The sequence below is a fragment of the Heloderma suspectum genome, chromosome 5, assembly GCF_057233095.1.
Source record: "Heloderma suspectum isolate Gila_16-S chromosome 5, 16-S_ref, whole genome shotgun sequence".
NCBI classification, from domain to species: domain Eukaryota; kingdom Metazoa; phylum Chordata; class Lepidosauria; order Squamata; family Helodermatidae; genus Heloderma; species Heloderma suspectum.
In genome coordinates this window covers 95,451,568-95,474,940 of record NC_139462.1, presented here as the reverse complement: position 1 = coordinate 95,474,940, position 23,373 = coordinate 95,451,568, and the positions used below count along the sequence as shown (strand labels likewise).

The window sequence follows — 23,373 nt, the reverse complement described above, 5'->3', positions numbered from 1 at the left end:
GTTTGTCCTTCGTTAAGCTTGAAATAGAAGGTATTTATAGAGGATAGATATAGCATCGCTCTTCTGGGGAGCTCAATGTACATGGGATAAACTCTTTTTATATGCAAAAGGTAGATTAGGTTGAGAAAGAAATGACTTGCCCGTGGTCACCCAGTGAGCATCACAGTTACATGGGGATTTTCACCTGTCTTGGATGCAGTGGTACATTTCTGAAGTGCAAGCGCTTATCATGACAGATTCCATAGCCACACACCCCAAGGAGAGTCCAAAGTTGCAGGTGCTATGTTGCTCCATATCAACAAACCAGTTTTAGCAGTTTTCATCTCCACCAGGAGCAGGTCTTTTGTAAAGTTAATGGGTCTTAATTGCCCATGTAAGACAAAGCCAGCCCCCAAACACTTTACCTTACAATAAGGAACAATATACTGCAGCTGGGAAATTCATTTTCCCTACCCCACCCCACCCAGCTCAGCTACTGTGAGGATTTCAGCTAAGCCCAAAGGGAACAGAGAATAGGGAATTCGGAGGTGGGTGGCAGCTGATGTTAGTGTCCCTACCAATAAAAAGTGCCAGCATTGTGTCCCCAAGAGCTCAGACTCCACTACACCATGGCTTGACTGGAGAGAGGAGACAGGGAGGGGCTATTTTTAAAGCATCGAACAGCACTTCAGAAAAGTTTGTTCTGGATGCCAAAAGGATAGAGTTAATCACTAAAAAAAAAAAAAATTAGTGCAATGACTAATGTTACAGAAATATTCAAGTTTTCAAGCAAAACATTTTAGCTTCTGCCTTCTTCAGCATATATATATATATATAGAGAGAGAGAGAGAGAGAGAGAGAGAGAGAGAGAGAGAGAGAGAGAGGAGGGGGACACAGACAGAGGCTTTTTTTTTTTTAAGCTACCCTGATTCCTACCATTTTGCCTCTGGAGGTGGATACCCTTTGAATATCACAGGAATTTTAGCTGCTTCACTCAGTCTTGTCTCTACCAAAGATGGCATTCTGCCCAAAGTGATGAAGGGTTTTTCTGTCAAAAGGTTAAAAGACAACAATGATTTTAGACAATGGATTTATTTTCTCCTTTTCCAGAAATTTATGTGTTCTTATTGCTCAGTAGATTTTAAATAGAGGCAAAAGGCAGCATCTATTAAGAAGAGACAGGTATTGTACTATTGCAGCTGAAACCAAAAGCCCCCGTGCCTGGCTCCCCCTTCTCCCCTGCCATAGCTGAGGTGGCATCATCAAGCCATGCCTTTTCCTGCACCCACTCTGCATCGCTGGCAGTCACAGTGGTGGCGAAGGAGAAATGCATGACTTGTTGATGTCACCTCATGCCATTCCTCATTCCTTGCAAGAGAAAAGGGAGCAATGGAATTTGTCCTGAAGGGTGCTCTGAGGTCCCATCCTGTCCCAATATGCCTCTTGGGAGTTGGAGACCAAAACATCTGGAGGGCCACAAGTTGCCCACCCCTGCTTTAAAATGTAACATTCAGCATTTACAGGTTGCCCAAAGATTTGGGGTGAGGTTTCACCAATATGCTGATGACATTCCATTTTATTTCTCCTTTCATCTCAATCAGGTGCAGCAGTGGAAGTCCTGAAAGGCTGTCTGGAATCAGTAGTGGACTGGACAAGAGTGAATAAGCTGAAGATCATTCCAGGCAAGACATAGTGATCCTAGTGGGTGGTCCAACTGATTTAGGAGCTAACAATCCAGTTTTGGATGGGGCGGCACTCCCCCTGAAAGAACAGGTGTGCAGTTTGGATGTTCTCCCCAATCCAATGCTACTCTTCAAAATCCAGGTGCCATCTGTGGATAGGAGTACTTTTTAACTGCTTCAGCACATACATCAGCTGAGGCCACTCCTGAAGGTAGTGATTTGGCCACTGTTATGCAGGCCTTGGGAATCTCAGTGTGGTGATCTGCCTGTCAATGGGGCACAGTTGAAGGGAGCACATAATACTTGCACTGAAAGAGCTACGTCGGCTCCTGATATGTGTTTGGACACTACAACGCTGGCCCAATATATTTTGCTGCTTGAGGCCAAGAAGGTGCCCTCTCTCCATGCACAAGAAAGCCAACTAGACTAGTAGTTGAATCTTTCTTCAAAGTTGGCAACGGGACAGCATCCACACTGGAAGGCAGCAGGCTAGCTTAGTGGATGCAGGGCAGGCTGCGTGGACTACAGCTCTCTCCTCCAACACCTTGCTGTTGCCTCCCAGCATCTGCCGCCTGAAGCAACCATCTCACTCCGCCTAATGTTAGGGCCGGCCCTGGGGCACAATTCAAAGTGCTGGGTTCAACTTTTAACGCCCTAAAGGGCTTTGCTCCAGGGTATTTCAGAGAATGTGTCCTCCCATAGCAAAATAACCCCATGTACTACCTAGGTTATCAGCGCACGTTTGGCTGAAACAAGGGGCAGGGCATTTTTGGGAGTGCCACCTCATTTTGGAATGCCTACCCTTGTGAAGCTTGGTAGACCTGCTCAGTTTGGGTTTTTCATGTAAGACTATATTGTTCTGGATCTGGGAAGGGGTGAATTTTATTCCAGACTTTAGTGACATTTTATTGGCCTCTGCTGCTATTATGCACTTGCAATTGGTATTCATGCCATGTTATATTTTAAATTCATCTTATTGTATTATATTGATTGGGGTTTATTTCTTATTTTAAATTGTTTGCAACTGAAGCTTTTTTTTATATGTAAGCTGAAAAATAAACTGAACAAACTAAGCAAGGGAGCACTGATCTTAATGGCTGCCCTGTGTTTTGGGTAGCTTGCAGTTGCACCCTAACAATGTAATCCTATACGTGTCTACTCAGAAGTAAAACCCACAGCGTTATAGACTGTAAGAGAGCAATCCTATGGCCACTAAACACTGTCTAGATGGCCATAGGATTTTCAGTTTCTGGAAACTGAGGTCATTCGACCTCTATTCCCAGAAACTGCACTTCCTGCCCACTCCTCCGCCCCTTTGTAGCCAGCACGGTTCTTTCAGTGCCACCGCCATCTCAGCATTCGTAAACAGAGTGCAGAGAGGGTGAAAAGGGGGTGGTCCCAGGGGCAGGGAGGGGACCACGGAAGCTGCTTTAGACAGTTTCCTATCAGGTCTTCATGCCCCTTTCCTCTCCTTTCCCGAAGCTAGACACATAAAAATAAATGCAGGACAGCTGGAGCATGGAGGAGAGAATCCCCCCTGTGCTCTGTCCCCGCTACATAGGACAGTCATCAGCCTCCAGGTTCAGAGGCTGTCTTAATAGGATTGCCCCCTAAGTCTATATTGTTCCTAGCTCATTATTTTAAATAAAGCAGTGTTCTCACAAAGGAGGAAATTTATTGTTGTTATTTTTAATTTGATTTTTTTTTTAAGATCAAGGAAACCCTTGAACTTCAGTTTGATAGCTGCCTTGATTTTGCTGGCAGTTTATTTTAATCAGTGCTTCACTTCTCCCAATATCTCCTTTCCACAAGCGAATCCTTACCACGAACAATGACGTTAATACTGTTTTTCTTCGTCATACGGGTGCTGGAGGCTGTGCAGCTGTACTGACCTCTATCATTTAAGGTCACGTGCTCTATGATGAGAGCGCTTACAAACTTCTTCACTTCATCACCCAACAAGGTCTTTACATCCCTTATTGTAACATGCTTTTTCTGGAACAAGAGTTGAAAGCAATTCATTCCAACATCATCCTTTCAGCTTCCCCTCACCCACATACATGAACTCAAGCAGACTTCGCACTAGGTTGATCAGATTGGGTGAAAGACTCCTGTGCCTTTACATTTAGATCTGTAAATAGCTTCTCACCTACTCACCTGTGGTGAACAAGGATTGCTCCCAGGTGAGCAGATAGGGAAGTGTTTGTCAAATAGATTAGAACACTGATGATGCACCACAAGTGATCTAGACTGGAACGCATGTCAAGATGGGCTAGTAACCATTTTTGTGCACTGGTAATTTTTGGATACTTATTTGCAAGGTTGTTTAATGGGAGCATAGGAAGAAAAGATTTCAGCAGTGTTGCAGGGGTTTGAAAAACTGCACAAGTTAAAAAAAAAAAAAAGTCCTCATCTGCACATCTCTTAAAAATGCAAGGGCCCTGCCCTCCTTTGCATCTGGTCATCCTGCTTCATAGCAGTTTGCGTTTTTCTGAATGCATAGTCTCCAGTAGCGCACAATGGAGCAGTTCGCTCATCGGAACTGCAAGCCATTACTTGAAGGGGAGAAATTCCCACCTTTACCAGTACCACTCCGGAGGTAGCAGTAGAGAGCAGATGTGCAGCAGTAACACTGGGTAGGTGTGTGATTTCTGACACTCTAGTTGGCCCTGACATGGGCGCATACTGCTGATGTCAGAGGAGCAGCTAGCCAATCAGCAACTGCACAACTGCATGGTGCAAACTGAAGTGCCCCCTGACTCCAGTGCCACCTCCATACTGCTGTCTGTAAGGGTAGGAATTTCCTTCCCCCTCTCCATCACCCCAAGGGAGTAGCCAGTGGTTCCTACTAGCAAAACTGTCCACTGGGTGCTGCTAATACTCACACATCAGTCGTCTTAAATTTTGGGTTGCCAATCCCAAATTTATGATTGTTCTCAATGCATTTCTGGAAGCTAAAAAGAAAATGACACACACAGAAGGGCCTATGTGCCCGTTGGGGCTTCGATCCAACAGATTCGCCTTCAAGAGGAAGCTACCTTGTTTGCTGGGAGTCTCTTGGTCGGGTAGTCCCATTCAAAGACAATCCCCACGTTCAACTCGGTCCTTGCAGTACAGTTTATAGCTAACTTCTCTCCTGCTGCCAGCTCTACTTGGTGAGAAGGATGCATGGTAAGGTCGTGAATTTTATATCCTGAATAGAAAAACAAAACAGTAACAATTTGAATGAAAATCACATAGAATAAAGCAGGCTTCCCCCACCTGGCACCTTCCATATGTGTTAGACAATAACTCCCATCATCCTCAGCCAGCACAGATTGGCCTTGCTGGCTGGGAATGATGGGAATTGTTGTCCAACACAACTGAAGAATGCCAGATTGGGAAGGTTCGAATAAAGTCAAAATGTTTGCATTCTCAGTAGCAACCAAACAAGTGTGATTTCAGATAAATGAATGATTTGGGGAAGTGGGTAGGTTGGTAACAAAAGAAGCTGAAAAAGATACTTTTTGCACCAATGTAACAGTGTTATGTAAAGTATTTAAATTTGCATATTTTACTTCTGCTAGTCACGTGAAGGGGCAAGGAGTTGCCCTGACCAATAAAAATGTTCCCAGCCACTCTCTGGTTTCTGAGATTTCAGCAGATGCTGCCCATATATCTTCATGCTTATCTTTGCATCTTTAAGGGCTAGAAACATTATTGATTCATTTATTTATTTGAAAAATTAAAACTGAGTTTCTCAAATGTGCTGAATTTTGAACTCAATAATAAATTCCATTCTTTTGCAGAACCCTCATGGGAGACACATAATCCCAAATGAAGCTTTAGAGACAAAGAACTTCCAATGCATATAATGTATCTGAAGTTGAATTTGGCGTATATTCTATCACACAGCCTTTTCTTCAGGGTCCAAAAACTGAAAGATACCAGGAATACCCACTGAGAATCAGCTCCCAGCGTGTCTGTAGCTGGAACTACTTTGAGAAACTCTCTATTCTTAGACTTTAACTTGGTGTAACAAGCCAGCCAACCTGTGTATTGAAACTTGAGCCAGTGACACAGCTGTGAGGTGGGGAGTTGTAAAGTGGGGGAGCAGCGTGTGAGAAATGGGGTTCCAAGCCCTCCTTCTCCCTGCTGCTTTTGCTCCCTTCAACCAGTCTCATTCACCTATGTTTCTTCTGCACCACAAGACCCACATTGAAGACACAGTTTGCGCTGCCATCACATCTATGAAGATTTTCTTTAGCAGAATGGAAGGAGGGGAAATGTAACAGCATGAAGCTGCACTGGTTAAAATGGGCCTTAAGGTTGCAATTCTATACACGCTTACCTGGGAGTAGGCCCCATGGAACACAAGGGGACTTATTTCTGAGTAAACATGATCGCCTAAGTTAAACCATAATGTACAGACTGTGCAAGCTAAATCTTTCAAGGTGCCCACAGAGACGAGTGCAGACAGTGAACAAGAAAAGAGAGTGAACTCTCCTCTGACGTTTGTCATGATTTTGATAACAACTCCCACCATCCCCAGCCAGCACAGATGAGTTGTGCTGGCTGCAAATGATGGGAGTTGTAGTCCAGCCCATCTGGAGTGGGCCAGGTTGGGGAACGCTATGGTAAAAGACACGATATGAATTGGGTTGGTGTAGAGCAATAACATTTGGAATTATCATGGTGTAAACAAGTACAAGGCAATTACACAGCGGTGTAAACAAGTACAAGGCAAAATAATACAAAGATAGAATATATCTAAATCCAAAATGGCTCAAATTGGAAGGCAGATGAAGAAGCAAACCATGCAGTTTCCTGTATAAGGGTTGAAGCTCTTCTGTTTTCATGTTCACTTCTGAACAATAGTTGGGTTTCTTTTTACAACTCTCTCGGACAGCCATATTGGTTCTCAAATATATACAATTTTAGTCTTAGAATAATGACAGTGATGCTTTAGTCTCCTGAAAGCCGCATCAGCCAATGCAGCACCATGCTGTTGTACTGCGCCTCCTTCCATTATGCCAAACAAAATCTTAATAGCAAATAACATGTCCACAGCTAGTAGTATATGACTTACCTACAACCACCACAATGTACATCACAGATTGATAGCTTTCACCATCTTTCTTAGCCTTGCAGAAGACCATGCCAACGTCACTGATCAAGTTGGTGGGAAGAGTGAAACCTTTTTGACTGTCCCATGTAACTGATTTACCGTCAGGAACAAATGTTTTGTCTGGATACTTCTGCATGAAGATCAAAATGACAATTGATTAAAGTCTAATATTTTCTAAAACAATCTAAGGGATGATCAAGTCACCCACCACACCTTCATTTCCCCTTCCCACATGCATTCTTCCACAGTTCCTTACTGTCAACTCCTCCTTCCCCAAATGTCATGTCAACTAGATACTTGGGAACAGCTGAAACAAGTGGAAAAAGGCAATTATGTTGCTTCTCTTACCGCACAGAGTGATACATTTAGGTTTGATGTAGACCCAAGGCATGGTACCACCACGGTTTTGTTTCCAGTTATGTATATAATGCCAATTTGATCACTAACTGATGTCACAAATGGAGATCTGTAATCTGGAAGATCTGTAAAATCTAGAGTAATTTAGATAAATATTACTAGTTTGCATGAAGCACTTCTTTCTAAACAAAAGATTACAAGGATGAAAATGAGTGATTACCTAGGTGATTCCCATCAATAGAACTCATGATAGGTTGAAACCCAATGGAACCCATCATGCTTGTGAATAGACAAGTCAATAGGCTGGGATGTTGCAAAAATGTGTCATTAAGGAGAAGAGAGAGAGGCTTCTGGAAACTATGTGCGGCTGATTGTTGGCTCATGTGGATAAAAACAAAACATTGGGGGTCTGCATTGAAAACCATGGTTTTAAAGCAAGGATGGGGAAACTGTGGCCTTCCAGATGTTGTTGGACTCTGACTCCCATCAGCCCCAGCCAGCATGGCCAGTGGTCAGGAATGATTTATGTTGTGGCCTAACAACATCTAGAGAGAGGCCCACAGGTTCCCGACTCCTGTTTTAAAACATGCCACGGTGCTGTTTTTCCTCAGAAACTCTCTTACACAAGCAGCATTGTTTCTTTTCTTTCATAACAATTTCGTCCTTTCTATTAGATGAATATTTATATCATTCTGATATATGTGTAGAACTAAAACTGAAGTTTACTCAGAAGTAAGTCCCATTTTCTTCAGCAGGACAAGAAAGGGCGCATAGGATTGCAGCTTTAATCTTCAATTTCCTGATCCATTAAATATGAAAAGAACACTACCCCGGTAAACACCTACCTTGTATATACACATAAATACTTGACGTTGTACTGTTGTCTTGGTAAGAGCACTTGTAGGCCCCTGTGTCATTGCCTATGACTTTTGTAAGCGTGAGCATCTTACAGTAGACATTGTCTGTACAGTCAGTCACTGCTACACGGTTTTCAGAACTTGTCTGGTTGTTTGGCCAAAGCCATTCCAAAGCTCTTTCACCACTAGGGGGGAAATTGAGAGATATAATGATACAGAAGTGATACTATCCCCACAGGGCTAATGGCTGATTCACATGGGTGTGCTCATCACTTAATAAACTGCCGCATCAAGCTGTTACTTGTGTGTCTGAATGAGCCACCTCAAGCCAACACCACCTGAAGTCACCTCTAACACAACATTTAGGAGAGTCTGCCATTCATCTAGTGATGTGCATGCACATATGAACCACGCCTAATGCACTGATCTTTATTTCTGAACCTTAGTTTTATAACAGCCTGTTTTCAGAAACAGTTATACTCCATTCAGAGATCATGTGAAACCATGCTCATCCATAGTTCAGGACTTAAACCATGGCTTCCAAACATACAGGCAGGCCATGGCTTAGAACTGTGTGTCTGCTTTCATTTTACATCTGTCAAGCTCTCCTGTTTCTATGATGCAGTGGTCTCTGGAGGAAGAGCAATGGCCATAACTATGATTTGTCAATTCAGACATGACACCAAGCTTCAGTTAGAAATATCATGGTTGACAACCCTCCTTTAAACAATCTGATTCTAGGTGGATAGCCTATTGTGAACAGTGGTTTGTCAATATGGACATCATACCAAACCAGTTAAGCTTACCTAACCATGGTTTGAGCCTTAGATTTCTGTTGAAACAATGTCCATTTCTTTAAACTGGATGCATTGGGTTGGATTAGTCATGCTTAGAGGAGACTGATTGAAATCAATGGGACTTAAGTTATTTAGAGTGCAATCCTATGGAGATAGGTGGCTGCCTCCAAACTCAGAGGTGACTGCCTATCCAATGCAGGGCAGGAGAAGCACGGAGGGGATCATTTCCTCCATGCTTCTCCTGCCCTGCATTTGCGGCTACACAGCCGATTTCAGCTGTCTAGCCGCGGGAAGGCGGAGCAGGGGAGGAGGCTGCCGGACAACACACAGGATGTGTCGTACTGGCATTTCCGCCTCCCCCGCCCCCAAATTCCCCCCAGAATGCCCTGTTTTGGCCGCTCCACGCTCCTCTTCTGAGTGCAGAGCGCGGAGCCATTCCACACTGCCCGCGAGGCAGCAAAGAATGGGGGGAAGGTCGGTTCCCATAAACCCACATATCCTATGGCTGTCTAGCTGCTGACTAGTGGCCATAGGATTGGTCCCCCCATGACTAAATTAAGTTTCATTGATTTCAATGGTTCTATCCTAAATACGACTAAGTCTGGATCCAACCCATATTTACAAAAACTCTTCCTGTGTGCTATGTGTTGTAGTGGAACACAAAAGCAAGTGGAAAGCACAGTTAGTATCCATAGACAATGCTGCCTGTGCTTAGCCTTCTCTTTTGTTATGTACACAGAAAACCATTGTGGTATACTACTGTGTACCACTGTGTATAAATTGTGGTATACAGGCATGTATACTATTGCTATACTATATATTATCTTTGGGATGTATATTTTTTATGGAAGGTGGTATGCAAATACCCCCCCAATAAATAAATACTTAGACAGATAGATTGAATAAAAATCTCCCATCCTTGTAGGACCCAGGCAACATCTTTCTTCCCCTTCCCCCCCCCCCTTTCTGGATCGTAGAACTTTAAATACTTGAGCCAGAACACATTTAGAATACTTTAGACACCCTTGGATTTCCCAAAGGTTCTTTGTTTACATTATTCATTTTATGTTACTGTCTATTATGCACACAAGCCAAGCAAGTCACAGTATAAAGGAAAGAATGTAATTTAGGGGGCGGAAACACAGTATATACAAAATGACCATCATCTTGATGCTCCACCCTTACCTGCAAGTAATTTGTAGCGTATCATTTGCACTTACAGTAATAATAGATTTTTGGATACTAAGGGATGGTGGATCCAGTGGAACAGGTGAGCCTGCAAAATACAAAAGATCAAAAACGGAATATGTTGAAGGACACATGCTCAGTAGCAATGTGATTCTATCAAGTCACACACATGTCACTAGTATATTTAAATCAGCATATGAATTTGGGATGCATGCCAGATTTGTGCATGTCAAGGGGAATGACACCATTGGCTATTATGGGATAGGGATTGTGCATTTAAAGGGTTAAATTATGAACAACAAAACATGGCCTTTCACACATCATACAGAAATTCATAAGTGCTGTCATAACAGGAAGAGTGGGCAGATGGTCAGAAGCTAGCAACTCAACTCTGCAATTCATAAAGCTAGGGTGGAGTTCCTGTTTTGATGTATTGCTAACTTCAAGGTCTAGCTAAAGATATGGGACACTGAAATGAAGTGAACTTTGTTTCACATGATGATCTCATTCACTTGGTGCTCCCGAAACCTTTTCTTATTAAACACCTTTTAAACATAATCATAGTTTGTCAGTGCCTCAGACCCCTTTGCTTGGAATTATTCTGAGTAGTGCGTCAATCTAACTTTTAGATCACTGATCTGAAAGCTGCCATTCTTGGGTGGAGGGGGAGAGAGATAACTGGAAAGGGAAGACTCCAGGGCAAAATAGCTGGATTAGTGCCTAGCAAGATGTTTGATTCATAAATATACCTATTAACTGACAACTGCATTTGATTATGTAGATTCTATCCCACAAAAGCTTATGCCAGCCTTCCCAAACCTGGCATCTTCTAGGTGTGTTGCGCTACAATTCCCATCATCTTCCATCCAGTCTGGCCAATGCTAGGATGGCCATGTATTCTACTTCACAAAGGACAGTCCTCTATTTAAAGGCATCCTGTTTGAAGGGCTGTCCAGTCCAAGTCCAGTTTAAAGATAAAGAACCATAAGAGGAGATAGCCAGCAGGGACCCTGGAGTTGCCCATCAGAGTTAGCACCTGGACAACAGGCTGAGCAGGCACACAGGTCACCTGGCCATATCACTTCTTGAAAAGGTCACCTCCACCATCCATCCAGTCATCAGTCACCATTTCGTGACTTGTTATTACACATCATTATTACACCAGCTTTGGGAGGCTCTCTGTTAAACGAAGTTTGTAGGTGAAAGTAGCGAGCAAATAATTCTGGGCATCCTTTGTCACTGAACTGTATCGATGTTATTTTTTTTTAGCTTGAACCATAAGCTATCCTACATTTCCCAATATCTGACAAATATTTGCTGAATAAACTTAAAATTAAGAGATTGTTTTAACATATTGTTTTTCTTTCATGGACCATTACCTGCAGAATAATTCCATTAAAAGTGTTATGCTGGAATCGAAACTGATACCTCCTGATATATTTTTTTTCTCATGGATTCCTCAATGGTATTCTTTTATGAAGAAAATTGTTGCATAAGAACTGGACCTTGATTATCAACAGATACCACCCCATTTTATTGCTTCTGTTGACCAGACTGAAACTGGCATGCTGATCAGTTTTTGACATATTTTGAAATATATTGGGTTGGATCAAGACTTAGTCATGCTTAGGGTAGACCCATTGTAAGTCCCATGGATTTCAATAGGTCTGACTATCAAATTGCTTAGAGGTAATCATATTTAATTGTCTTGACCATCCATTATAATGAAATAATAAACGAATATTCAAAATACAAACGATTAAAAATAATCTGTTGCCCTCAAAACCATGTACCACATCAGGATCCACACATCCCTCTCTCAATCTTTCTTTTGCCAGGGAATATTGACTCACTTTCTCTGTTACTGATCTCTCCATATCTGCAAGTAGAATTGCAATTTTCAGTTAAAGTAAAATGTTCTGTTAAGCTAGAAATCAATGAGGAAAGGAAGCTGAGATGAGAACGTAATGCCTGCTCATTATAAATAGGGTACTGGAATAAGTAGTGGGGGATATCTTCAACTGTGCCCACACCATAAGTGCAATGACTTAAAATTTAATCTTAAATCATATGGAAGGGATATTCCCACAACATGCATCCCAAACAGCAGAGAACATCTGCTAAAATCTTAAATCTGTAAGACCTCTTCTCTTTGATAGCTTGCTAGGACTGGAAAAGTAGCTTCTGCAGTTACGAACAAACTTAATCCAGCATTACCAAGGGACCAACCTTAGAATGGTCAACAGAAACAAGTTCTGTTGGATGTATATGTCCCACAGATTGATTTTAAATTCTGCTTTGACAACCACAATGACCTGGTTCACACATTATGCTAACTTATGGTATGGGTTGTTGAATTCTGGGTTGTTGTGATGTGTGAACATAGCCATGCTAACAAGCTATGGTTTGGTAACCATAAACAACCAGAAAGAGAACACAAGGTTTGCTGTTGGGCTGTAAATTCTGGGTTGTTTAAACCATGGATTGTTGTTACATGTGAATCCAGAACCATGGATTGTTTCACCAGGCTACAAAGGCGGCGGGCAAGAGTGGTGAAAAAGCTAGCCATTCTACATGCCAGTACTACAGCACCACAAAGGCATTTGGGATACAGGGAAGGAGGAAGTGAAGGAGAAGGGAAACAAACAACCCCAGGATTGAGAAAACAAATTATGGTTAGTTTGATCATCTGCCAGAAAAACCCTGGGTAGGGCAATAAAATGTGGATTCAATAAACCATAGGTTAGTGTTATGAGAGAACTCAAAAGTAAAAAGTATGTCAGAGAATTGCTACAGAAAATCGCACTAAATTCAATGAGACTTACTCATTTAGTATATGGTGGTATATAGGATCAGAGCCTGTATCAACTGTATTGTTCTTTGCAGCCAATCATCCCTGAATTTATTATCAACCTAATATTATCTATCTCATATTGCATTAGTTTTAAATTAAAGGTATTAATTAGTTTTGTGTTCGTTTTAAATTAAGGGTATTAATAACCAATAATTCATGACAGTCTGTTCCATGCTGAAATATTCTTCTCTTTTATTTAGATTTTACTTCTTCAACTAGGTTAACCACTTCATTGTGGTTGCTGGTACCACATTTATCATTTTTATTACCCAACTGTAGATTAATTTACCCTAAAACTCAGAAGTCAATCTCCAGCAAAAGTAGGTATAGGATTGTAGCTTTAGACTACAATCCTATGCACACTTATCTTGCAGAAAGTCTCACTGAACTCAGTAGAACTTGTGTCAGAATTAACATGTATAAGATTGTGCTGCTAATTGTCATTGATTTAAATGGTGCTTAGGAATGGCCAATTTTGCTGGATAGCAACCAAAGTAAATGTAGTCTTCTCTTAGACATCTTCAGAACAATCCTGTTGGATTCATTTACTTATGTGGATTACACCACCTCAAGGAGGACAGAAAACAGACATATTCATTTTTGTCCTAAGGGTGTGGAGTGGGAAGAGGTATCACCATATAGATAATCAAGTAATTAAATGGCTTGGAGAATAAAAGTGGCTGCTACAAAAGAAGCCAGACAAGTAATATCCCATGGAAAAACATAAAACATTAAAAAGTAAAAGAATAAAGACACTACAATTTTCATTTCCCAAAAGAATCAAGAAACCTAGTTCTTCCTATGTGGTTGTATTTCCTTGTGAAACAGAAACATAGGGCTTTAGACCCAGAGATAGATCTGGATGTACTGGGTCATTTGCAGGAGTTCAGTAAGGATTTATGTCTCCCAGTTGTTTAACAAGATGACTCCCCACCCACCCTAAATCATACTACAAACATGAAGAGAACTTGAGGTAACCAGGAAAGGATTTTTGTTAGGAAAGCCTGTGAGAATCAAAATAAATTCCTGGGCTTGGAATTCTTTCATTCCAAGTGTTCTATCTTTTGCACCAGGCTCTGGTTCGTGGATCCCAGGGATCTCATAAAAAAAAAAAAAGTAGATCCCGCAGGCCTGACGTGTGTTCATCCCTGCTCTATTCTATACATTTCGCAGATGAGAGACACAGATTCTGGACCCCCTGCTCACCAAGATGAGAAATCATCGTTCATACAAAAGTGTTCATTGTACTTTATTACGAGTTGTGCATCACTAGTTTAGCACTAATATAATAACACCCCAGTTATCCATCTTTAATATGGAAACACCAGAAACAATCTCAAAGAGTCCTTTAGCCAGTCAGGACCTTGGCAGCATGAGAGGTTTGCCATTTACATACAATGCCTCTGCCACCTCATTAGCATCAATAATATTAAATTACTATCCTGCAGACTCAAGCTGCCTATAGCCACAGCAGATGCCCAAGGGATCTCCATTAAGCGTGAGTATGGTACTTATGTTTTGCTGATTATTTCCTTTGTCATTGTACAAATCCCATTGTGATCCTAACGATTAGTACAATCTTCCAAGAACCTCCTTCCCTCCCAAGCAATTTGAAAACTTGCTGGGTTGGCATTTGGTCAGTATCTTTGGCTGGATTTTCTTTTCTTTTTTTGGTACTTCATTTTTCTTTTGTAACTCACAACACTGTCAAGTTTAAATGTGTGAGCAAAGATAGCATATACAAATAAGCACTAGACTCATTTATTCCCTTACACTGTAGGGCCTACAGCCTTCCCCAACCTGGAGTCCACAAGAGGTGTTGGACTACAACTCCCATCACCCACCCATTGGGGGATGATGGGAGCTGTAGTCTGAACATATGTGGTCAGCGCTTGGCTGGGAACGTTTAGGTCAAACTTGACTGACAGGAGTTCACAATAGTTCATAAAATATTTTTCTATGTAGGAAACAGAGAAAAAGTGTACAAAAGGCATATGCAAGCATGCCATATACACCGATGACAAAAATGACAATGATGATAATGAAGTTGTAAAGAATTAACTTGTGTAAAATTGGGACACAACCCTCCCCACCCCCAAGAATTGGCGGTTTCTTCCCATAGTGTTTTGTTCATATGCACAGCCATATGAACAGACATGCGTATTACTTAGAAAAGATGGTGTATTGTTATTTTGATTTATTTATTATTGTTGCTGTTGTTAATGTAGTGCCATCCGTGTACATGACCCATGGCTGAGTACAAGACCACAGGGCCCTGTCCCAAGGAGCTTACATTCTAACCCTTATACACATTGCACCGTTACACAGACGTGATAAATCCCCCCCCCCTCCTTCTTGCAGGGATTCAGCAGGAAGTTTGTGCCTTTCAGCAGCACCTGATCTGGCTTCCTGTGTCCTGGGCAAAACGTTTCCTTGCTTTCGTAACGAAAATGAGCGAGGGAGGCAGGATCCCCCCCACACACACACACACTTCTTTTCTTGTTTCGCCTTCACCCCCCGTGGCTAGATAGCAAGCGCTACCCCACCCAGGCTGGAACACTCATGAGCCCATATGGAGTCCAAACTAGCTCGGGACCAGCGCGCGCTCTCGCTTTCGCTCAGCCCGGTGGGTAGGTTGGTCATTGGTACCACCCAACAAAGCGGCAAGAGGAGTTTTACCAGATGCATCCACAGTCAACATGGTCGCGTGTCTTAAGCTCCTTGTGGGTGTCAAGTCTCCGTGGGGCCAGGATCAGAAACTAGGTCCATTCCCAAATAACTGCTTCTTCGCCTGAGGATCCCAGTTACACCGCGTTACAATGACTACCGCTGGACTCAGTTCTCATTTGCCTTGCCGATCGGGCTGTGTGCCAGGCGCTGTACAGGTCACGGAACACCGTGCCTTATTCTTCCCACCATTCTCCTGTGAAATGGGGAGTGGGGAGAGGAGGGTGGCCTCCTCTCCCCACCCCCACATCCGCCCAGCCCCATGGAATTCCTCAGCAGGGCGGGGGGGGCGGCGGAATCTGTTTCAACCCAGCCCGACTGATCCGATCTCAGCTGGAAGGAAGGAGCCAAGAGGCCGGTTGGGCTTCCCGCAAGCCACACGTGCCCCAAGCCCACAACTCACCTGCATCGCCTGGCCAGGGCTCCACAGCAAAGCACAGCACGATGATCAGTCCCAGATCTGCGGCAAGCTCCATCTCTCTCAAAGCAACCACAACACAACAGCAGCCGCGCCGGTCCGGCGGGTGAAGGTGCCCGGCAAAGGCGATCTCTCCACTAGAGCCCTGACATCAGCCAAGGACCCAGAAAGACAACAACCCCTCCGCCGCGTGCCTGTTAGATCCAACCGCTTCGGCAAGCCGACGGCTCGGCGGAAGCAGCGCAGCCACGAGCGCTTTTTGCTGGGAAACTGTTGCGGATTCCCTCCCAGCTGCTCCACCGCGCGCCGAACACCCCGGCGAGAGCCTTCCCCGCCAGGCGGGGTTTAGCAACTCAGCGCGGGCCAATCCCCGGCCTCAGCGCTCTCGTCCGGGGCGGAGGAGGAGCGTGAGATGCCGGCCCCGCCCCCACGCCCTCTCTAGTGCCGCCCTCCCCAACTTGCGGCCCTCCGGAGAGCTGGGGCTGCAACCTGGCTGGAGTTTTATGGGAGTTGCGCTCCAACAGGTTTCAAGGCACCGGGTTAGGGAAGGCTGATCTAGTCACTGATGGGCCGACGCTTCGCCTTCGTTTTAGGACAGTGGTGGGCCGCAAGAGGTAGAACTTGGTCTGCTGCTAGATCGCAGAGGGAATTGCGGTAGATCAGCAAGGGGTCCGAACTCCCAGCTGTTCAACAGCAGCAGCAATTAAAAGGCGCGCGCGCGCACACACAGTAGGTTTCTGAAATGAAGAAGGTTGGCGGGGAGGGCGAGACCAGAAGGTTTTTGTTTTGTATGAGACCTGTGAGCTCAGTTCTGGCACTGAAAACAAATTCCGGGCCTGAGCACGTGCTCCCAGGTGCCCTGGACCTTACTGCAAGCATATGTCCACCCTCCTGAGCCGCTCTTTTACGTAGCTTCTGGCAAACAACAACAAACAGTTGCCACAAGCCTGAAGATTGCCTTCCCCTGACAGAGCTGGCCCTACCGTTAGGCAGAATGACACAGCTGCCTCAGGCAACAGATGCTGAGGGGCAAGGAGCAGCTGTGAGGTCTTGGAGGAAAGCGGTATATGCTGTCTGGCTTGCCCTGCAGCCCTAAATTAGCCTGCTGCCCTCAGGTGTAGTGGAGGACGTTGTCCTATCACCAGTGTTGAAGTAAAATTCAGTTGCCAGTCTGGCTGGCTTCTATACATCGAATGACGAGCGTGCCATCTCGTCCTTTGCCTCAGGCAGCAACATGTCTTGGGCCGTCTCAGGCCCCTGATCTAGGATGATTTGGGGTCTCCCCCCAAATGTGCTTCCAGCAAAGGGCTCCTAGTGCTAATAATCAAAAGGCCTTTTTTGATTATTAGCGCTAGGAGCCCTTTGTCTGGAAGCACATTTGGGAAGAGACTCCAAATCTATTTCTTCTTTTCTTCCTTCTAAATCTCTTACCTCTTTTCTTCCTTAACAGGTTTTTTTTTTTCTGGTAAGAAACAAGACAGAAGCAAGGATTAAAAACTCTGGAGGGATACAAATTGAATGTTGTCTGGACTTCCTCAAACTTCATGAATGAGGCACAATCAAAGGTTTGTCTGGAAAGCACCCTAAGACCTGAAGGCACAATGTATCCTGACTCTTCCCTATTGTTATCTTCACACTGCCTGTCATTGCCATACACTTCATATACCTTGTTGGGGAAGTGATGGGATGTTCACCTCCTAGCTTTCTTTCTCACTGATGCTGAAGGATGCAATTCTATACAGATTTCGGCAGGAAAAAGTCCTTCAACTGGCTGGCTGGAGAATGCTGGGAGCTGTAGGACTTTTTTCTGCCTAAACATGCCTAGGACTGCACCCGAATGTAATATTTTCTTTTTCTAATCTCACCTTATGTATTTATTCATTTAGTACCTAACTCCAAATAAACTCTAAATGGCTTCAGTCATGAAAAATAAAAATCACACAATTCATAGAGGATATCCAATATCCAATGACCAAAATCAAAACTACCAATAACATAATAAAACTTAATCTCAGAGGGCAGCCGCAATAACATAATTGAGTATAGAAAATGAATCGGCTGAAAACTTTCTGAAGTCACCACATTTTTGACCAGAAGCCTAAAAGAGTAAAGTGTTGGGGCCTGCTGAATATCCCAAATGGTCTGAACAAATTCTTCCTAAAGTGTTAAAGCTAATGTTGTTGTTGTTTATTCGGTCAGTCGCTTCCAACTCTTCGTGACTTCATGGAACAGCTCACGGCAGAGCTTCCTGTCAGCTGTCGCCACCCCCAGCTCCCCCAAGGTCGAGTCCATCACCTCCAGAATATCATCCATCCCTCTTGCCCTTGGTCGGCCCCTCTTCCTTTTGCCTTCCACTTGCCCTAGCATCAGCGTCTTCTCCAGGGTATCCTGTCTTCTCATTATGTGGCCAAAGTACTTCAGTTTTGCCTTTCATATCATTCCCTCAAGTGAGCAGTCTGGCTTTATTTCCTGGAGGATGGACTGGTTTGATCTTCTTGCAGTCCAAGGTACTCTCAGAATTTTCCTCCAGCACCACAGTTCAAAAGCATCTATCTTCCTTCGCTCAGCCTTCCTTATGGTCCAGCTCTCGCAGCCATAGGTTACTACGGGGAATACCATTGCTTTAACTATGCGGACCTTTGTTGTCAGTGTGATGTCTCTGCTCTTCACTATTTTATCAAGATTTGTCATTGCTGCCCTCCCAAGAAGTAAACGTCTTCTGATTTCCTGGCTGCAGTCAGTGTCTGCAGTAATCTTTGCACCTAGAAAGACAAAGTCTGTCACTGCCTCCACGTTTTCTCCCTCTATTTGCCAGTTATCAATCAAGCTGGTTGCCATAATCTTGGTTTTTTTGAGGTTTAACTGCAACCCAGCTTTTGCACTTTCTTCTTTCACCTTCGTCATGAGATCCCTCATCTTCTCCTCGCTTTCAGCCATCAAAGTGGTATCATCTGCATATCTGTGATTGTTAATGTTTCTTCCAGCGATTTTAACTCCAGCCTTGGCTTCATCAAGCCCAGCACGTCGCATGATGTGTTCTGCGTACAGGTTGAATAGGTAGGGTGAGAGTATACAACCCTGCTGTGCTCCTTTCCCAATCTTAAACCAGTCCGTTGTTCCATGGTCTGTTCTTACCGTTGCTACTTGGTTGTTATACAGTTTCCTCAGGAGGCAGACAAGATGACTTGGTATCCCCATCCCACCAAGAACTTGCCACAATTTGTTACGATCCACACAGTCAAAGGCTTTAGAATAGTCAATAAAACAGAAATAGATGTTTTTCTGAAACTCCCTGGCTTTCTCCGTTATCCAGCAGATATTGGCAATTTGGTCTCTAGTTCCTCTGCCTTTTCTAAACCCAGCTTGTACATCTGGCAGTTCTTGTTCCATGAATTGCTGGAGTCTACCTTGCAAGATCTTGAGCATTACCGTACTGGCATTTGAAATAAGTGCCACTGTTCAATAGTTTGAACATTCTTTGGTGCTTCCCTTTTTTGGTATGGGGATATAAGTTGATTTTTTCCAATCTGGTGGCCATTCTTGTGCTTTCCAAATTTGCTGGCATATGGCATGCATCACCTTGACAGCATCATCTTGCAAGATTTTAAACAGTTTAGCTGGGATACCGTCATCTCCTGCTGCCTTGTTATTAGCAATGCTTCTTAAGGCCCATTCAACCTCACTCTTCAGGATGTCTGGCTCTAGCTCACTGACCACACCATCAAATCTATCCCCGATATTATTATCCTTCCTATACAGATCTTCCGTATATTCTTGCCACCTTTTCTTGATCACTTCTGCTTCTGTTAGGTCCTTGCCATCTTTGTTTTTGATCATACCCATTTTTGCCTGGAATTTACCTCCGATGTTTCTAATTTTGTGGAAGAGGTCTCTTGTCCTTCCTATTCTATTATCTTCTTCCGCTTCCATGCATTGCTTGTTTAAAAATAATTCCTTATCTCTTCTGGCTAACCTCTGGAATTTTGCATTTAATTGGGCATATCTCCCCCTATCACTGCTGCCTTTTGCTTTCCTTCTTTCTTGGGCTGCTTCCAGTGTCTCAGCAGACAGCCATCTTGCCTTCTTGGTTTTCTTTTTCTTTGGGACGTTTTTTGTTGCCGCTTCCTGAACAATGTTGCGAACTTCTGTCCATAGTTCTTCCGGGACGCTATCTACTAAATCTAGTCCCTTAAATCTATTCTTCACCTCCACTGCATATTCATGAGGAATATTAGTGAGCTCATATCTAACTGATCTGTGGGTCTTCCCTATTCTCTTTAGTCTGATTCTAAATTGTGCAATAAGAAGTTCGTGATCTGAACTACAGTCAGCTCCAGGTCTTGTTTTTACCAACTGCATAGATGTCTGCCACCTTTGGCTACAAAGCATGTAGTCAATCTGATTTCGGTGTCGACCGTCTGGTGAAGTCCATGTATAAAGTCGTCTCTTAGGTTGTTGGAAGAGAGTGTTTGTTATGTACAGTGAGTTGTCTTGGCAAAATTCTATCAGCCTATGTCCCGCTTCATTTTGTTCTCCCAGACCATGCTTGCCTGTAATTCCAGGTGTCCTTTGACTACCCACCTTAGCATTCCAGTCTCCTGTAATGAAAATAACATCTTTTTTTGGCGTACTATCCAGTAGGTGCTGCAGATCCTCATAGAACTGATCTACTTCTGCTTCTTCAGCATCTGTGGTTGGGGCATATATTTGGATCACTGTGATGTTAAATGGCTTACCCTGAATTCGAATTGAGATCATTCTGTCATTTTTGGATTGTATCCAAGCACTGCTTTAGCCACTTTATTATTAATTATGAAGGCTACTCCATTTCTTCTGTGGTCCTCTTGTCCACAGTAGTAGATCTTGTGGCCATTTGATGTGAAGTGGCCCATTCCAGTCCATTTCAGTTCACTGACACCCAAAATGTCTATATTTAATCTTGACATCTCCCCAATAACCACATCCAATTTGCCCTGGCTCATAGATCTTACATTCCAGGTTCCTATGGTGTGTTGATCTTTAGAACATCGGATTCGTCGTTGACCATCGGCTGCTAGCCATCCTTTCAGCTTTGAGCTAGCTGCGTCATCACATCTGGGGCTAGTTGAACTTATCCTCTGTTCCTCCCCAGTAGCATTTTGACCATCTTCCAACCTGGGAGTCCCATCTTCCGATGGTATACCGACATATCTCTGGTTGTACTGATCCATTTAGTTTTCATGGCAAGAATACTGGGCTGGGTTGCCGTTTCCTTCCCCAGGGATCGTATTTAGTCTGACCTCTCTGCCATGACCTTCCCATCTTGGGTGTCCCTCCCTTCATGGTTTAGCTCATGACGTCATTGAGGTGCTCAAGCTCCAGCACCAAGACAAGGTAATGATCTCCTTTGCTGAAGGTTAAAGCTAATGGCTTGTATCAAATGTTAGTCCTACTTAGACTAAACCCATTGAAATGAATGGGACTTAAATTAACATTGGATGCCCTAGGAACTTAATTCTGATATAACATTTAAAAGGAACCTGTCCCTAATGACTGTATTTTGACCTTCTGGACTTCTCAGAGTCTTAGCTGAAAGTTATTATGAATTTCTGAAGTAGTGAGTCCATTCATCAAAGTTGGTTGTGGCTGCACTCAGTGAGGCATTAATCCCCAGGAGACGTTTAATTAATTTTTCCTGTTTGCATGCATACTTACTGAAATGATGGTTGACAAAATACTTGCTTCCCACCGTTAATGCTGAAGACAACATTTTTGTCAAAAGTATATAACAACTGTAGAACAGACATAACGGCTTCACTCAGAACTGAAACCATTTTCCTTGTTATGTTGAATTTTAAGTTTATGCCTTACAGTTTTCCAAAATATATTTTACAAACGCATGCTGCCTTCAACAGAAACTTCGGCTATTGGACAATACTACCATGTTACATTCTTGCTAAACTTCTTTCATAACCTGTCGCTGAAGCTTTATCACAGCTTTCTGAAGTGGGGAAAAAAAACATTAAGGGCGCAATCCTATTCAGATAGGCGTCTGCCTCCGAACTCGGAGGTGACCGCCTATCCAAAGCAGGGCAGGAGAAGCATGGAGGGGATCATTCCCTCCACTCTTCTCCTGCCCTGCATTTTCGGCTAGACGGCCGCAATCGGCTGTCTAGCTGGGGGAGGGCAGACCGGGGGAGGAGGCTGCATTTCCGCCCTTCTTGTCCCAGAACGCCCTTCGGCAATGCCCCTTTTCGGCCACTCCACGCTTCTCTTGTGAGCACGGAGCATGGGGCTGTACCGCACTGCCTCTGAGGCACCACAGAAGTAGCGCAGGCTCCGAGGTTGGTTCCCAGAAAACCAGGTATCCCATGGCCATCTAGCCACTGTCTAGAGGCCATAGGATTGCTCCCTAACTGTTTTAAGTTATGTGGCATGTGTCACCCTTAAGTTATGTGGCGTGTGTGTGGCATATGTCACACTTTCTGGTTTTTATGTGAATAAATTGGTAATTGTAATGTAACAGGATTGCCACAGAAGTAACACTTCCATACCACTGTTCATTGTGCCCTTCAGTTCCTCAGAGAAATAAGATTCTCCTTCTGAGGAAATAAAGCTTACTTTTCTGAATAATTCCAGGGCTGGCCCAAGACGCTTGGCTGCCTGAGGAGGAACAATAAATGGCTTCCCCCCTCTCCTGACACCAGTCAAGGTGCATAGCACCCAAGGCTAGTCAAATTATTTTGGCACCTGGGGCAGAATATCCCACAAGTTCCTTTCCCTAGGTGTAAAAATAAAACAACAAGGGTGCAATCTTATGCAGGTTTAGACAGAAAAAAGTCCTACAACTCCCAGCATTCCCCAGCCAGCATGGCTTACCGGAGAATGCTGGGTATGCATAGGATTGCACCTTAATATATTAAATAATTTTTTGCTATCCTTTCATGACCCCCAAAATCAGCTGCCTAAGGCAGCTGTTTCACTCTGCCTCATACGAGGATTGGCCTTGCAAATTCCACTCAGCTTCTCCTCCCTGAGTTCCCTGACAATAACTCCCACTTGCAAGTTGGTTAGGGACTCTTCCAGAATTCCTGGGAGATATACTCACATAGCCAAAGTCCTATAGCCAGTATGCTTTGTGTATGTTAATAAATTCAGCCTGCATTCTGCAACACAGATTCACATTTTATTATTTATTTGTTAATATACTGCCCAACTTGCAAATGCTCTCAGGCAATTCACAGTCCTGTCTGCTACTGGGAATGCCTGATTAAAATGCGAAGGGCCAGCTGACATCCTAAAGTCTAATATTTTCCATTTCATGTCTGGCTTGGCTTCCTCCATGTTAGAGTGCCAACCTGTATTATGAGGTAAATTTAAATCAAGGACTTCGTTATGAGTTATCTCTTTTTTTTATGTCCCTTGCGT

General features: G+C 43.6%; 1 protein-coding gene and 1 long non-coding RNA gene across 3 annotated transcripts in view; one reads left to right on the top strand and one right to left on the bottom strand.

The window, feature by feature from the left end:
* Positions 1-16,283, bottom strand: part of KDR (kinase insert domain receptor) — a 60,063-nt gene extending 43,780 nt beyond the window's left edge. The window contains exons 1-8 of the mRNA XM_084860313.1: positions 15,952-16,283; positions 9,965-10,055; positions 7,971-8,167; positions 7,117-7,259; positions 6,730-6,898; positions 4,700-4,854; positions 3,485-3,656; positions 916-1,027 (exon numbers count right to left, since the gene is read on the bottom strand). Of these exons, the coding sequence (XP_084716439.1) occupies positions 916-1,027; positions 3,485-3,656; positions 4,700-4,854; positions 6,730-6,898; positions 7,117-7,259; positions 7,971-8,167; positions 9,965-10,055; positions 15,952-16,024 (1,112 nt within the window). The 5' untranslated portion in view covers positions 16,025-16,283. The remainder of the gene's footprint in view (positions 1-915; positions 1,028-3,484; positions 3,657-4,699; positions 4,855-6,729; positions 6,899-7,116; positions 7,260-7,970; positions 8,168-9,964; positions 10,056-15,951) is intronic.
* Positions 16,284-16,436: 153 nt separating this feature from the next.
* LOC146344145 (uncharacterized) overlaps positions 16,437-23,373 on the top strand; it is a 32,641-nt gene continuing 25,704 nt past the window's right edge. Inside the window, exons 1-2 of one of the 2 annotated variants that reach the window (XR_014792588.1) lie at positions 16,437-16,580; positions 17,417-17,531. This is a non-coding gene — a long non-coding RNA (uncharacterized LOC146344145). Of the gene's footprint in view, positions 16,696-17,416; positions 17,532-23,373 lie in introns of both variants that reach the window. The other variant, XR_014792587.1, reaches the window with a different exon arrangement.